General features: G+C 38.1%; 1 protein-coding gene and 1 long non-coding RNA gene across 2 annotated transcripts in view; one reads left to right on the top strand and one right to left on the bottom strand.

Annotated features, from left to right (window-relative positions):
* Positions 1-17,744, bottom strand: part of LOC110257996 (uncharacterized) — an 819,260-nt gene that overhangs the window by 142,163 nt on the left and 659,353 nt on the right. The window lies entirely within an intron of this gene.
* On the top strand, positions 9,337-10,299 carry LOC110258043 (olfactory receptor 10C1-like). The gene has a single exon (XM_021081015.2). It carries the CDS (start codon positions 9,337-9,339, stop codon positions 10,297-10,299), a length of 963 nt encoding a protein of 320 aa, XP_020936674.2.

Here is a 17,744-nt window from a genome sequence, read left to right as displayed (position 1 = left end):
ATTAAAAAAACAGCGATGGCCAAATAAATGAAGCAGATTATTTCACTTAGAGGTCACTGCCATTTGAGGGATGATGAGAAAATGCAAAGTTTTTTTCATAATCTCTAGAAAGGGAGAGAGTAGCTCATGAGAAAGGTAAACCCAAATGCTATCATTACTTCTTTTGATGCAGATGTAATTTTCTTATTCTTCATAAAGTTGCCTGAATAACTTAGTACATTAATTAAAACATTAATTAAAAACAGCTGTGAGATATACTGATCTGTCGCATGAACCATTCTTCAACATTCTTAAAGAATTTAGAAGGGATAGGAGATAAGAGACAAAAAAAATAAAACTACCAGGTGTAAGAAAAGAAAGGTAGCAACTTTACAGTTAAATTTATTCTTACAAGGGAGAGGATAATAAAGACCTCAACAAAGACTGTTCTTTTGGGCTGTGGAATGAAATATCTCGGTTTTTAAAAATACGACATGATGGAGGAAATGGTGATGGACATGAGTTTCGCCTCCCCATCCCCATATCACTGGTCAGCTGTCTTTGTTCTTATATTTGTCCTTTAATACCCTTACCTAGGGCATGCCTAACACTCAAACAACTCCTTTCACTAAATGCCCTTTCTGTGTCTGTCCATATTCCCTCTCTTTGCCCAGCTGATGCCTCTTTATGTAGGGACCAACCTGATTTCTGGTTTTCATCTCTTTCACATCACCAACATAAAGGGATGGCTGGATGCATGCACCATAGAGTCTAGTCTACTGCATCACACTAGGAAAGCAGAGTCTGAAAATTACTATGGTTATCATGCTACACAGCAGAGAATTCTGAGTCTACTAAAAGATCTGGTTTAGCAGGGAAGAGGAGTTCATTAGAGCATTTAGTGTCTCAGGGGATAGACCCCTTCTCCTAGAGCAAATGGAGTTTTATGGAAACAAAAGAATAATGGGACATGCTTTCCTTGACTGGGGCCATTGGGAGGGTAAATCCCAAAGTGGTAAGTAATGTCCTTCAAGGAGTTGTCCTGGTTACAACAGTTGCTGAGGAATACCTTCAACATGATACACTGTTGCCCAAAGAAAACAATGACTCTACAGACCAACCTTCACTGATGAACATGCTCATGAAGCTGTCTTTATAGGGAGGGGAACAGGTTGCCCTGAAATTTCTTCCCCAATTCCTCATCCTGCTAAGGGCCACATTTGAGGAATAACTTGTTAGAGGTGGTCTAAGTGGGGGAATAGGGAGCATGAGACATTTGAAAAATGGGTTACCTAAAAAATAATTGGGAGCTCCCATCATGGCTCAGTGGTTAATGAACCCGACTAGCATCCATGAGTCATCCATAAGGTTTGCTCAGTGGGTTAAAGGATTCGGTGTTGCTATGAGCTGTGGTATAGATTAGAGACCCAGCTCAGATCTGGCGTTGCTGTGGCTGTGGTCTAGGCTGGCAGCTATAGCTCCAATTTGACCCCTAGCCTGGGAACATCCATACGCCGTGTGTGCAGCCCTAAAAAGCAAAAAAGAAAAAAACAAAAACCTACATTGTATATTATTGCTTTATTAACTAGAGTTAATTGTCTCCACTTAACTTCTCTAATTTCAAGGACAGGTTTAGCCCTGCAAAAGTATTAAAAATAATCTTCAAAGACCATTCAAACTATAACACAGAAGGTAACCACCAAAATTCTGAAAACATAACTATTTAAAAATTCCAACTTATACATCTCAACAGCAAAAAAGCCAACAACACAATGGAAAAATGGACAAAAGACCTGAATAGACAATTCTCCAAGGAAGTTATACAGATGGCCAACAAACACATGAAAAAAATGCTCAACATCCCTCATTGTTAGAGAAGTGCAAATCAAAACTACCACGAGATACCACCTCACACCTTCAGAATGGCCATCATTAATAAGTCCACAAATGACAAATGCTGGGCAGGGTGTGGAGAAAAGGGAACCCTCCTGCACTGTTGGTGGGAATGTAAGCTGGTACAACCACTATGGAGAACAGTATGGAGGTACCTTAGAAAACTATACATAGAACTACCACATGACCCAGCAATCCCACTCTTGGGCATATATCCAGACAAAACTTTCCTTAAAAAAGACACATGCACCCACATGTTCATTGCAGCACTATTCACAAAAGCCACGACATGGAAACAACCCAAATGTCCATTGACAGACAATTGGATTAGGAAGATGTGGTATAGATACACAACGGAATACTACTCGGCTATAAAAAAAAAAAAAAAAAATAAGGCCATTTGCAACCACGTGGATGGAACTAGAGACTCTCATCCTGAGTGAAGTAAGTCAGAAAGAGAAAGACAAATACCATATGACATCACTGATATCTGGAATCTAATATACAGCACAAATGAACCTTTGCACAGAAAAGAAAATCAGGGATTCGGGAATAGACTTGTGGTTGCCTAGGGGAGGGGGAGGGTTGGAATGGATTGGGAACGTGATGTGAATAGATGCAGACTATTGCTTTGGAGTGGATTAGCAATGAGATCCTGCTGTTAAGCACTGAGAACTAGATCTAGTCAACTATGACGGAGCATGATGATGTGAAAAAAAAGAACGTCTATATGTATGTGTAACTGGGTCATTATGCTGTACAGTAGGGAAAAAATGTGTTGGGGAAATAACAATAAAAAGATAAAAATCAATTAAAAAAACAAATAAAAATAAATAAATTTTCCAAAACATTTTTATGAGTAATTTCCCATGATGTCTTGTCAAGGGATTTACCATAATATATAAAAAATAAAATAAGACTATATCCAAGAACTGACATGTTACTGTAAAAATATCTGATGAGGTTATGAATTCATAAACATTTTTAAATCATTACACTGTTTCTAGCGAATATATGCCATCTATAGAAAGAAAATCTGGGTTTGGAAATTATAATAAGATTACATTTTTTATTAAGTGGAGTTGACTTACAATGTTGAACCAATTTCTGCTATAAAGCAAAGGGACCCAGCCATACTTATACAAATACATTCTTTTTCTCATATTATCTTCCCATCATGTTCTGCCACAAGAAACTGAGTATAGTTCCCTGTGCTACACAGTAGGACCTCATCACTTGCCCCTTAGAAATATAAGAGTTTGCTTCTACTAACCCCAAACTCCTAGTCCATCCCACTCCCCCTCCCCCTTGGCAACCACAAGTCTGTTCTCCAAGTCTCTGAGTCTGTTTTGGTTTTGTCGATACATTCATTTGTGCTATATTTCAGATTGCACATCTAAGTGATGTCATTTTAAAAATTGTGATTTTAAGAGAGCAATTGGGTATTTTGCTTTCTGTTTAAGACAGGTACCAGAAAACAGTCTTTATGTGTCCTTGGTCCTGATTGTTGTACAAATTCAACAAGGAAAAGATACAAACATTTTCCACAGTGCTTAGTACATAATTACTCCATACATGTGAGCTACTATTACCATCGCGGTGAATTTTAACTTGAACTGATATTTTAACAAACAACTCTACTTTAATTCTCTGTTATTCTTTATTTCAGATATTTAAAATATTACACACACATAGAAAACCTATATTCCCACAACTCAGAATCATCAACTATTACTTTTGTCATATTTATTTCCAGCATTTTCTAGCACATAAAATGCCAGAGGCCTGCTCAGGTGGCCAGGGAGTGTACACTTTCCCGATAGGAGATGGACAGCATCGGCGAATGTACATAGGGAGACAGCCTCTTTGTCCCTTCTTTCAGGGCACTGGACTGCTCACATTTTATTGGCATAAGTGGTTGATTATACGGACAGTTTTTTACTACAGATTACATCACAGTGTTAAAAGTATATTGGTTAACTATTACATGGTATAGCAGCTATACATCATGTTCTAAGATCTTTATCTTAACTAAACTTAGTGAATACAATTTAAGGGCAATTAGGTACAATACATCATGTGGAAAGGAGGAGACTCAGTACAAATCATCCCATGGCCAGCCAGCCTTTACAATTTGAAGAGGTCACAGACACAAGAATTTGGTACTCACAAATCTTGCTTTTAGACTGGTGCTTATCTTTAAAGCATTATGGCAGGGAGACAGTATAAGAAAATATAAACCAACTTAACTAGCTATCACTTAAAAGCTTTTAAAATCAAGGACAAAACTCACAGCTGGGTTTCATGGATAATATATGTCTAACTTCTATGAACCTCATTAAAATCCTAACTCTAAAGTTTACTGTATAACTAGTTAGTAGATAAACACTATATTTTACCTAAGTCGGATTTAAATAGGGGAAAGTCCTTCAGGATGAAATTCTTATTATATTATTGTTGTAACTTTGCTAAGTCACAAATCACCACAGGAAAATAAGAATGGAAAATAAGAATAATAAGTAAATAATCAGGAAAGACTGAGGAAAACTGAATAACAAATAAAACGACAGGAAAGACTAGGTCACCCGAGAAGCAATCCATGTTCTCCAGCGCAAACATGGAAATTGTTTTCCCGGGAAAGCCCCAATTCTTCCCCATCAACATCAAAATGAGAGCTGTGTAACCTGAGGCCTGCCCTCGGCTTGTACAGTACAGGCAGGCTTTCATCCTGACCAGAAGCCCACCTTCGGCTTGTACCATTCAGGTGAGCTCCCTTCCTTGGTTAGGAACCTGCCTTCAGGTTTTTCTGCCATCAGGCAAGGTCCTTTTTTTGAGTCCCTGTATCTCCTCAGCTCCCCACAATAAAATATCACAGAGGGAGTTCCCGTCGTGGCACAGTGGCTAACGAATCCAATTAGGAACAATGAGGTTGAGGGTTTGATCCCTGGCATTGCTCAGTGGGTTAAGGATGCGGCGTTACCTTGAGCCGTGGTGTAGGTTGCAGACGCGGCTCGGATCCTGCATTGCTGTGGCTCTGTGGCTCTGGGGTAGGCCGGCAGCTGTAGCTCCGATTAGACCCCTAGCCTGGGAAACTCCATATGTGGCCCAAGAAATAGCACAAAAAAAAAAAAAATATATATATATATACATATATATATATATATATATATATATATATATCACAGAGAAAATCAGTGTCCTTTCTAACCATCATTCTCTGACCCAAAAACCAACCCAGAGACAACTACTATTATGAGCTTGGCATGTATCATTCCAGTTCCGTTCAATGTATATCAAATATTATGTATGTAATAAATATCTAAATATTAATATTATTACATGGTTATATATTCAGAGTTTAAATTTTCCTACTGGGGAGGGAATTTAAACAGGGATCCAATACGAGCAGAAAAACCCAGTTATCAAAAGGTGGGAAATGCCCAACAACCTAGGCTAGAGAAGTCTGTACAAAGTTCCAATGTTTTTCATACTGTGGTCACTAGATCTGTAGGAGAATATTTAGCTTCTGTCAATCTCCTGGATGTTTTTTTTCTGGACCGCAAAGCTTGATCAGCCACTGAGGGATGGGGCTGGTGGTATAGCAGAGACCCAGAAAAGAGACATTTGAGAAGAAGAAATACATGGCTGCGTACAGACATGAGTCCAGGTACAACAAGATAAGGATGTACAGGTTGCCTACAATGTCAACAAGTACAACATCAAGATAACCACAAAAAGTATTATCTCCAGATGAGACCAATTAGAAAAACCCAGTAGAACAAAGTACCCTCGACAAGTTGCATCGATTTTTTTTCCGTTGTCACTCATTTCTTATTATCTGGGGAGAGAATCCCAGAAAAATACTAACTGCTTCAATATCATGTGGTGTGAACCTTACTTATGTCATTTTCATAATTATTTTGATGACTACTTCTTTAAATTCAAACTAAATTGTAAATCTCAGTATTTCATATTAATAGTATACAGGGGTCAAATATTTGGCTAGATTTCACTTGAATTACTATCACATTGTGCATACAGTCTGTCATAGCAGTAATCTATAATATGGGTTATTCGTATTTTACCATTGATTTGCTTTTACTTTCATTTTTTTCATTTTATTTTTTATTAAAGTGTAGTTGATTTACAGTGCTGTATACATTTCTGCTGGACAGCAAGATGACCAGTCATACATACATATATACATATATATATATATATATATATATATATATATATATATATATACACATGACTTTTCTCACACTATCTTCCATCATGGTCCCAAATCCCAAGAGATTGGATAAAGTTCCCTGTGCTGTGCTGAAACTCAACTTCTTCATCGTTAACAAAGAAACTAATGTATCGCTGATTAATTGTGATGATTAAACTAAAACTGCAATGACATGTAAAGCACCTAAAATACTGCATGTTCAATCAATGCTACTTCATTACTTGTAGAAATAGAGGAGTATTTATCCAGGAATATAGACACTAGAAGCAGCCAAACTACGGCATCTTTGCCAAAGCATTTTCTCAAGCATCTCTTTTTTAAAACAGTAATTTTTATTTTCTCCATTATAACAGGTTTGCAGTGTTCTGTCAGTTTTCTACTGTACAGCTAAGTGACCCAGTCACACATGCACATATACGTTCTTTTTCTCACATTATCCTCCCTCATACTCCATCATGAGTGATTGGTTTAGTTCCCAGCGCTATACAGAAAGATCCTCTTGTTTTTACATTACCTTTTATATTTATTTATTTTGCTACCTAAATGTTCATAACCAACAACAAATAGAGGCATTTGAAATTCCTCAGAGAGAAAATAAAACTACTTCCTGACCCTCTTGTTAGAAGAAAATATCTCTCAGGAGAAGGGAAGCATAAGGATTCAGAAACAAGGAGAAGAAATGAAGTAAAACATATTCACATTCCTTTTTTTCAGGATGAGAAAGGTTCAAATATATTATGTAATCAGCACAACCCTACATGCTTGTGTGTGTCTGTGTGTGTGTGTGTCTGTGTGTGTGTGTGTGTGTGTGTGAATCTGTGTGTGTATGTGTGTGTGTGTGTGGCTGAGGGCACTGTGAGGAAGGACATAATGCTCTCTCAGGAGACACAGTCTTCCTGGCATCAGACGTGGTTCTGACTACAACAAAAGCTTCTCAGTGCTTAGTTTTAGAAGTAAGGATTGGGGAGCTTTACATCCTCTGAATTTGGGGAGGTTATAAGGAGACTGTGCAGACAAAATAGGAAGTGGCTCATCAGAAGCAAATACCATCTACTTTCTTCCCTCAAATACTATGAGTAAAGGTATGTGATATAACTGATGTCTTAAGAGTGTCGTGGAAGATGGTGAATTAAAGCTTGAAAATGAATAGCCAGCATTCAAAGCATTATTCACTTCTGGACATTATTTTAATCGGATAGATTCACCCCTCTCTGAAGACTTGCCAGTACTCCTGTCATAAAACTACTGTAAGTTGTTCTAAACTAATTACTTTACAGCAAACAGATATATGTCTTATCTTCGGGTAATTGGAAATGCCTCGATTATCCTGTAATCAAATGATAAAATAGTTTCTGCTGGGTTATATTAAGGCATCACTCAGCTAGATGTTAGGTCCTCGATGAAATAACTACGGATAAATGGTGGAAAGCAATGGGAAATCATCTCTGCCATATTCAATGGCCAGTTTATTTAAATTGTACCTATGATTCAAGCATTTTAGAAATGACCGTTTCAGAATAATGGAGATTAATATTTACTGAGTTTTTCTTATATTCCAGGCACTGCACTAAGCGTTTCAGGTAAAACATCTAGTAATGTATCACATGATTTCCTCTGGCTGATAGGAACTAAAGAAACATTTCATCATGACAATAGAGACTAATAAGGGACTGAGTCAGTTAAGCAACAGTTCTAGTTACGTGGAGCTGGCTCCAAATGAATCACTTCTGCTGGGTTATTTCCAAAGCAGAGCTGTAGACAAGGTACATGTCTTGGATCTTGGGCTGGGGAAGCTGGCACATGAAGAAAGCCACGAGCTATTGAAATGATCTTGTCTCTCTCCTCTATTTACTTTTTCATACATCCACCTATCACTGAAACTCCATCTCAAGATTTAAACCTGCAGAATCTTGTCAATGTTCAACGGCCACTTGATCTGTCATCACATTGAGTAGGAATCTACAAACACAGTTCATCATTTGCATAAAACTCCTATATCTTTAGATTAGAAGCATGGTGCATTATTTGGTTGATGGCTGATTCTTAATATAGGTTATTTTTATAGACTGGCAATATTAGGGAATATTGCACACAGTGTCCAATGAGTCCGTTAACATGACATTTCTACAGGGCAAGAATTTTCGAGGGTGATAAAGTGCATGTTAATTTCTTATTTTGTTTTTTGTTTCTTTCTTTTTAAGGCTGCACTGACAGCATATGGAAGTTCCCAGGCCAGGGGTCAAATCAGAGCTGTAGTTCCCAACCTCCGTGACAGCCACAGTAAGGCAGGATCCAAGCCACATCTGCAACCTACACCACAGCTCACAGCAAGTGAGCCACTGAGTAAGGCCAGACATCAAATCCATGTCCTCATGGGCATTAACTGGGTTCGTTTTCCACTGCCGGCAGCCGTAGCTCCAACTGGACCCCTAGCATGGGAACCTCCATATGCCGTGGGTGTGGCCCTGAAAAGCAAAAGAAAGAAAGAAAATATTTGGGGTTCAAAGAAATATATAAACTATTGTCTCTATTTTCTTTGCCACAACCTTAACTGAATTGTGGTGCCACATAGAAAAGAGAAATATTAAATTATATTAAGTTAATTAGTAACAACAAAAGGGAAATGTTTCTAAATGCTTTAGTATAAGTGTAAATGCATTATAATAGAATGCTTGATGTGTGAGCACATTCTTCAGCAGTCATAGACGCTAAGGGTCCCTGTAATCGTATGTTTGTTATTTCATATTTAATAGAATTCTGAATTGGTCCATTTATTTCTGTTCTTCTTTCCTTCTTTGCTGAATCCAGGACCTACAACAGAAACTGAAAAATACTTTGAAAATATGCTGAGCTCAATAAATACTTGTGAATAAATGAGTAAAGAAAGCAAGTCAGTGGCTAAAGAAAAGGAAAGAAATAGGTAGGTATGGGAGGACATTATCTGGTAGTATTTGACAACTCGTAAAATGAAGGGATGAGAGAGAGAATTTTACTAAACTGTTTTCCATTTCATGCCTGCTGACTAGATTATTTACGACAAATCAACTAGGAGAGTGAACATGGAATAGGATTTGGTTTCAAGATGAGGGTAACTTCCAAACTTTGAATTTTAGAATAGCAGAAAAGAAATCTATCTCTCTGACTCAAGAGAGCTTGTTAAGAGTAAGAGAAAGATTCAGATTTCTATGTGAAAGACTCTTGATGATGACCTTGCCTTCTTTTTTTCAGGCATGACCTTCAATTGTTCCTTGTGGCAGGACAACAGCATGTCTGTCAAACGCTTTGCCTTTGCCAGATTCTCTGAGGTCACTGAACAGTGTTTCCTTTTGTTTACCCTCATCCTGCTCATGTTCTTAGCATCACTGATGGGCAATGCTCTCATAACCACTGCCATCTGGACCAACCCGGTCCTCCACACCCCCATGTACTTCTTCCTGGCCAACCTGTCTCTCTTGGAGATTGGCTACACGTGCTCTGTCACACCCAAGATGCTGCAGAGCCTTGTGAGCGAGGCCCGAGGAATCTCTCGGGAGGGGTGTGCTACACAGATGTTTTTCTTCTCATTTTTTGGTATCAGTGAGTGCTGTCTTTTGGCCGCCATGGCTTTTGACCGCTATATGGCCATATGCTCCCCACTTCACTATGCAACACGAATGAGTCGTGGAGTGTGTGTCCATTTGGCAATGGTTTCTTGGGGAGTGGGATGCATGGTAGGCTTGGGCCAGACCAACTATATTTTCTCCCTGGACTTCTGTGGCCCCTGTGAAATAGACCATTTCTTCTGTGACCTCCCCCCTATCCTGGCACTTGCCTGTGGGGATACCTCCCATAATGAGGCTGCAGTCTTTGTTGCAGCCACCCTTTGCATTTCCAGCCCATTTTTACTCATCATTGCTTCTTATGGCAGAATTCTAGCTGCCGTGCTCAGCATGCCCTCACCTGAGGGTCGCCAAAAAGCTCTTTCCACCTGTTCTTCCCACTTACTTGTAGTAACACTCTTCTATGGCTCAGCATCTGTCACCTACTTGAGACTCAAGGCTAGCCATTCACCAGGAATAGATAAACTCCTAGCCCTCTTCTATACCGTGGTGACATCCATGCTCAACCCCATCATCTACAGTTTACGGAACAAGGAAGTCAAGGCAGCTCTTAGGAGAACTCTAGGCAAGAAAAAAGTATTGGCTCATAGCTAGATACCAGAGGACCACAAAAATTGCTCTTTGAAAAAGATGCAAAACCAACATAAGAGGAAAGAAAGAAAGATGAAATAAAAGGAAAGCGGGAAGGAGGGAAAGAAGATCTAGTCACTTACTATAGAACATGGTGGAGGATAATGCGAGAAAAAGAATGTACATATACGTATGACTGGATAACCGTGCTGTACAGCAGAAATTGACAGAAAATGTAAATCAACTATCATTTAAAATTATCTAAAAAAGAAAGAGAGATAGAGAGGAAGGAAGGTAGGAAGGAAGGAAGGAAAGAGAGAGAGAGAGAGAAAGAAAGAAAGAAAGAAAGAAAGAAAGAAAGAAAGAAAGAAAGAAAGAAAGAAAGAAAGAAAGAGAAAGAAAGAAAGAAAGAAAGAAAATGAAAGAAAGAGAAAAGGACGGAGGGAGGGAGAACCGCACTTGTCAATCCGTTTTGTAAGAACCTTCTTGAATAACAGTGATTGTTATTTTGGAGATACCTCTGTACTCACAGTTAAAGTTCTCATTACCAAATTCCGGAAGGAAGTTGGCTACCAAAGAATTTTAATAGATGAGTCCAACACTAGACAGGTTTCCCAAAATGTTCCCATTTAGGCTAAAGTATAGGTTAAAAGGACAAATTGCCAGATTACATCTCAGAAGCCTAGCAAGTTCTCACTCTAAATTCTTAGGCATTTTCTAGCCCCTGAGAGATCCATATAACTTCTGTGGTGGTCACTGGGGTAGTGCTTCCACATATGTGTGTCCCACATGGCTCTTTATGCCCTATTAGCTCTGTGATGTGTGTTACTTTCTTCCATAAAAATGTTTAAAATTCTTCAACCTTAATTATTGGTACATGACATAGAGTTAAATAGTTCCTTTTTGAGTTGTGCGTACTGTAAAAATATGTAACATCCAAAAAAAGAAAATTATTAAAATTTAAAAGTAATCCAAAAGCTCCCCCCCCCCAAAAAAATCAGAAGTATCTGTTGCAGAATTTTAAAAGAAAATTACAGGAAATTTTCACCAGAGTCTTCATGGTGAAACTTTTTTTCAAAAGAAGGAGAACACCTATTTAACTTCTGGGATGGAAGAAGAAAACTGAACTAACACTAAATAATATAAACAATTTTAAATTTATGATCATTATACAACTACAGATGTGATAAATTCATTTGAGTAATAAAAAAAAAAAGATTTACATATGTTCAGATGATTCCTGACCAAATATATTTGGAAATCATCCGAAAACTTGCTCTTAAGATAAATGGACATCGTTATAACACAGTCTAGTCGCTTGAGGCATCTATAGGAACATTACCTTGGCTTTGAATGTTTCGTTCTCAGGGAGGTGCTGTGATCTATGAGAGATTCTCAGCTACCCACATAGCAGTGGGTATAGGACAAGGAATGGAGAACTGTGACAGCTACCGTGACAACCTACAGCATAGGATGAATGAGTTCTGGGGATCTAACACACAGCATGGTGACGGTAGTTAATAACACTGAATTATGTACTTGAAGTTTGCTAACAGAACGGATCTTAACTCTTCTGACCACACACATACACAAAAGATACCATGTGAGCAATGAACTTAACTCGATCGTGGTGTTCATCTCACAGTGGATACATACATCAAGGGATATATATTTGATATATGTATCATCACATTATACACCTTAAGTCTTCACAATTTTATTTGTCGATTTCATCTCAATAAGGCTGGAAAAGAAAAAGATGTGGTAATTCTCCAGTCACGGAATGATAGTGATGGTTACTAATGACCGAGATGTCTGTTTTGCCAGATGTGCCCATTTTACCAAAAGCTATCTGATTCACTGAAGACCAAAACAAAACACACTGTTTTTTTTATTTATATCTGTGTTCAGTTAATTAAGAATAGAAATATTCTGAAAATGCAAAAAATAGCCAATTAACAATTATGCTACAGAAATAGGCAGGAATTATCTGCAGGCATCACAGATTATTATATATAAATATGTTGACTAATCGACAAAAAAAGAATTTCTTTTCTTTGTCTTTTTGCTATTTCTTGGGCCGCTCCCATGGCATATGGAGGTTCCCAGGCTAGGGGTCGAATCAGAGCTCTAGCCACTACCATACACCAGAGCCACAGCAACGTGGGATCCAAGCCGCGTCTGCAACCTACACCACAGCTCACGGCAACGCCGGATCGTTAACCCACTGAGCAAGGGCAGGGACCGAACCCACAACCTCATGGTTCCTAGTCGGATTCGTTAAACACTGCGCCTCGACGGGAACTCCAAGAAAAAAAGAATGATTTTTAAAAATTAAAACCAGTTAAAAATGATTTTGTAGCATGAACTTTTGTGTTTAGTTTACTAATTTTGATAAGTTTTATACACTTAAAAAGATCAAAAACTAGACAATTACATGTAAGAGAATAAGATTAAAATACTTCCCCACATCATATTCAAAAATAAATTCCAAATAGACTAAAGACCTTAACGTAAGGCCTGAAACCTCAAAAAACAAAACCTGGAACCATAAAACTCCTAGAAGAGAACACAGGTCGAACGCTCTAATGACATAAATCATAGCAGTATTTTTTTGGATCCACATGCTCAGGCAAAAGAAATAAAAGCAAAAACAAACAAGCGGGACTAATTAACTTTAAAAGCTTTCACATGCAAAGAAAATGAGCTGCAAAAAAAGGACAACCTACTGAATAGGAGAAAATACTCAAGCCTATACGATAAGGGGCTAACATTCAAAATACCTAAAAAGCTCATACAACAAATATCAGAAAATGAACAACTCAGTCAAAAAATGGGTGGAAGATCTGAAGAGACGTTTTTCCAAAGAAGACATATAGATGGCTAATAGGCATATGAAAAGATGCTCAACATCACTCATTATTAGATTAATGTAAATCAAAACTACAATGAGATGTCACCTCACACCTATCAGAATGTCAGTCATCAAAAACCACACAAATAATAAATATTGGTGAGGAAACAGAGAAAAGGGATCCCTTTCCCATTCTGGGTAGGACTATAAATTGGTACAGCCACTATGGAAAACATTATGGAGATGTCTCAAAAAGTTAAAAACAGAACTACCACATGATCCAGCAATTCCATTTCGGGGTAGATACCGAAAGAAAACAAAGACACAAATTTGAAAAGATACAGGCACCCTAATGTTCAGAGCAGCATTATTTACAATAGCCCAGAAATGACAGCAAACGTAGTATCCATGAACACTTGAATGGATGAAGGGGATAAAGAAGACACATTGATGTGACACATTTACACACACTTCTTCTCATCACTTATATGTGGAATCTAAAAAATTAAACAAATCAATGCGTATAGCAAGACAGAAACAGATTCACAAACATAGACAACAAACCGTGGCTCCCAATGAAAAGAGGGAAGAGGGGAGGGGCAAGAGAGGGGTATGAGATTAATGGATACAAACTACTATGTACAAAACAAATAAGAAACCAGGTTTTATTGTCTAACACATGGAATTACAGCCATTATCTTGCAACAATTTTAATAGAGTATAACCTGTAAAAGTAGTGAATCACTATACTGTACACTTGAAACTCCTTCTAATATTCTAAAACAACTATAATTCAAAAAATAATCTTAAAAAAGCAAAAAAAGATAGCACTAACAGCTATGTGGATATCAGAGAATATAGACATAAAGACAAGAATTGTTACTATGGTCAAAAAAATTATGATGATAAATTTAGTCTATCCATCAAGAAGATCTAACAAACACGGATGCATCTAACAAAAGATTGCCCAAGTACATAACATAAAAAGTAACAGAACTAATTGGAGAAATGGTTAATTCCACAATAACTGTTGCACTTCAGTACCCCACTTAAAATAATGGATGGAAAAATTAGACAGAATATCAGCAAGGAAAGAGAGAGCCAAACAAGGTAAACAAAACTAACATATACGGAGCACTTCATTCAAAAAAAGCAGAATAGATATATTTCTCATTGCATAAGGAACATTCTACAGAATAGATCATTAGGCCATGAAACAACTCACAATAAATTTAAAATGACTGAAAGGGGAGTTCCCGTAGTGGCTCAGTGGTACCAAACTCAACTAGAATCCATGAGGATGCGGGTTCCATCCTTGGCCTCGCCGGTTAAGGATCTGGCGTTGCTGTGAGCTGTGGTGTAGGTCACAGATGCAGCTTGGATTCCGGGTTGCTGTGGCTGTAGGTAGGATGGCAGCTGCAGCTCTGATTCGATCCCTAGCCTGGAGATTTCCATATGCCATAGATGCAGCCCTTAAAAAAATTAAAATGACTGAAAGTATATCCTCTAAACATGACTGAATGAACTTAGAATAAGTAACAAAAATATTGACAAACATATGGGCATGTAGAAATTAAACAATGTACTTCTAAATAATAAATCAAAGGAAATTACAAGGGAAATAACCAAATACTCTGAGAATAATCAAAACAGAAACAACATGCCAAAACATAGAAAATGCAGCAAAAGTATATCAGATAGCATTTTGTAGAAAAAAGAAAAATGGGAGTTCCCGTCATGGCTCAGTGGTTAACGAATCTGACTAGGAACCATGAGGTTGCAGGTTCGATTCCTGGCCTTGCTCAGTGGGTTAGGCATCCGGCGTTCCCACGGCTGTGGTGTAGGCCAGCAGCAATAGCTCCAATTAGACCCCTAGCATGGGAACCTCCATGTGCCGCAGGTGCAGCCCTAGAAAAGACAAAAAAAAAATAAAATAAAATAAAAAGAAAGAAAGAAAAGAAAAGAATAATGTTTTAAGTATCGGTTTGTCAATTTCTCCACCATGAGAAAGTCTGTGTCTGTAAAAATCAAGTGACATAATAATATGCATAAGATGATTCCATTGTAATTTTTTAGTTACTATTGTCATAAAATTTACATCTTTCAGAGGGAATCAGAATGTAAAATAACTTGGGAAATAATCTTTTGATGAAACTTAAAAGATTATGCTATAGAGAGACTAAGAAGTAAATTCACATTGGGTATCCCTTCTTAGAAGGGGTGTTTAAGCTCAAAACTGAAAGACAGGAAGGAGCTAGCCATGATGAAGTCAAGAGAAGAGCATTTTAGGTAGAAGAAATGGCAATTCAAAAGTTCTGAAGCATGGAATGATGCTGGTCTGTTTGTAAATGAAGAGTTATATCAGATATAATAGATGGCACACCCACCTGGGAAAATGAGGGAAGCTGAAAAAAGGAAATATTGATCAAAGGTGTGAGAAGGATTTAGAACCCCTACAAGGGGTGTCTATATGGGTACTGTACATGCATTACCCTGGAACTAGCCACAATGGACGTCTGTCACACACCCAAGGCCTGAAGCAACAAAGTGGGGAAGTGGTACTGGAAACCAGAAAAAAAGAAACTGTAATACACAGCTATCTCCAAGAGCTATGACTTTTGCCTGAGCAATACAGGCCACCTCATGTGTCCCAGCTGAGAGGGAGCCAAGGGAAAATAAACCAAACTAGCTGTTCTCTCTTTCTCTAATCCTCAACTCGTGACCCCCATTGGCTGAATCCAGACAGAAGCCACATATCAAGGACTCCTTTGATTAAGACTTTTGAGTAGAGCATAGAGTTCAACATACATAGTGGGATAAAGAGTGGATCTGGGCGAGGGAGGAAAGACAGTGAAAAATATCCGTCACACTTTTTTTTGTTTGTTTTGTTTTGTTTTTCCCACTGTACAGCAAGGGGGTCAGGTTATCCTTACATGTATACATTATAATTACATTTTTCCCCCACCCTTTCTTCTGTTGCAACGTGAGTATCTAGACAAAGTTCTCAATGCTATTCAGCAGGATCTCCTTGTAAATCTATTCTAAGTTGTGTCTGATAAGCCCAAGCTCCCGATCCCTCCCACTCCCTCCCCCTCCCATCAGGCAGCCACAAGTCTCTTCTCCAAGTCCATGATTTTCTTTTCTGAGGAGATGTTCATTTGTGCTGGATGTTAGATTCCAGTTATAAGTGATATCATATGGTATTTGTCTTTGTCTTTCTGGCTCATTTCACTCAGGATGAGATTCTCTAGTTCCATCCATGTTGCTGCAAATGGCATTATGTCATTCTTTTTTATGGCTGAGTAGTATTCCATTGTGTATAGATACCACATCTTCCGAATCCAATCCTCTGTCGATGGACATTTGGGTTGTTTCCATGTCCTGGCTATTGTGAATAGTGCTGCAATGAACATGCGGGTGCATGTGTCTCTTTTAAGTAGAGTTTTGTCCGGATAGATGCCCAAGAGTGGGATTGCGGGGTCATGTGGAAGTTCTATGTATAGATTTCTAAGGTATCTCCAAACTGTTCTCCATAGTGGCTGTACCAGTTTACATTCCCACCAACAGTGCAGGAGGGTTCCCTTTTCTCCACAGCCCCTCCAGCACTTGTTATTTGTGGATTTATTAATGATGGCCATTCTGACGGGTGTGAGGTGATATCTCATGGTAGTTTTGATTTGCATTTCTCTTATGCAAGTGGATATTCTCAGCGAATATCCATCACACTTGTAAAGTGGAACAATACACATCATATGATACTAGTAGTTTACTTTAGGGAAAAGATAGTGAGATTATGGGCCATGGAAAGAGGATGTTCAAAGGGAGACATATCTATTTGTACCTGTTATTCAGTACATTTGAATTTGCTTTTCGAATAATGCACTCATGGATTGTATGTGTAACTTTTAAATCTTAATGTTCGTATACAAATCGGACTATTATTATGTGGGATGTTATGGGTTTGTGTGTGTGAGAAAGAGAGAGAAGCTATCAGTCTTCATATCATAAAATCATTAATTTTTTTTTAATATTTATTTATTTTGTCTTTTTATTTTAGGGCCGCACCCACGGCATATGGAGATTCCTAGGCTAGGGGTCGAATCAGAGCTGTAGCTGATGGCCTATGCCACAACTCACAGCAACGCCAGATTCTTAACCCACTGAGCGAGGCCAGGGATTGAACCTGCATCCTCATGGATGCTAGGCAGATTCGTTTCTGCTGAGCCAGGACGGGAACTCTGAAAATCATTAAATATTTTAAAGGATCTTTAATGTCATTTTATTCCTCCTCCCAGAAAGACCACTTCCGGTTTTTTCTTCTCTCTTCAACTTATTTTTGTGTCCCTTTATTTATTAGGTACAGCCAGAAATATTATATCTTATTGGAGATATTCTACAAGGTGAACAAAATAAGATATGCAAGAAATTCACGTGAATGTCTCCACATCCTTTTACTCAAACTAGCTTTGGTCTAAATGAACCCTATTTAAAATTACTGTCCAACAATTATCAGAAACAGACATAAAGAATCCCATATACAATCGCCTCAAAAAGAATAAAATACCTAGAAATGAAGAAAGACCAGTCCACTGAAAACTATAAGACACTGACAAAA

The sequence above is a fragment of the Sus scrofa genome, chromosome 7 (genome assembly GCF_054392235.1).
Source record: "Sus scrofa isolate SSC_HxYL_T2T_F1_AM1 chromosome 7, Sscrofa_HxYL_maternal_Yorkshire_Landrace_v2.0, whole genome shotgun sequence".
Taxonomy (NCBI): domain Eukaryota; kingdom Metazoa; phylum Chordata; class Mammalia; order Artiodactyla; family Suidae; genus Sus; species Sus scrofa.
The sequence above is the reverse complement of the archived record's forward strand: the minus strand, read 5'-3'. Positions and strand labels throughout refer to the sequence as shown.

Coding starts and splice junctions, on each gene's coding strand:
- LOC110258043 (XM_021081015.2), top strand. CDS start 9,337: ATGACCTTCAATTGTTCCTTGTGGCAGGACAACAGCATGTCTGTCAAA.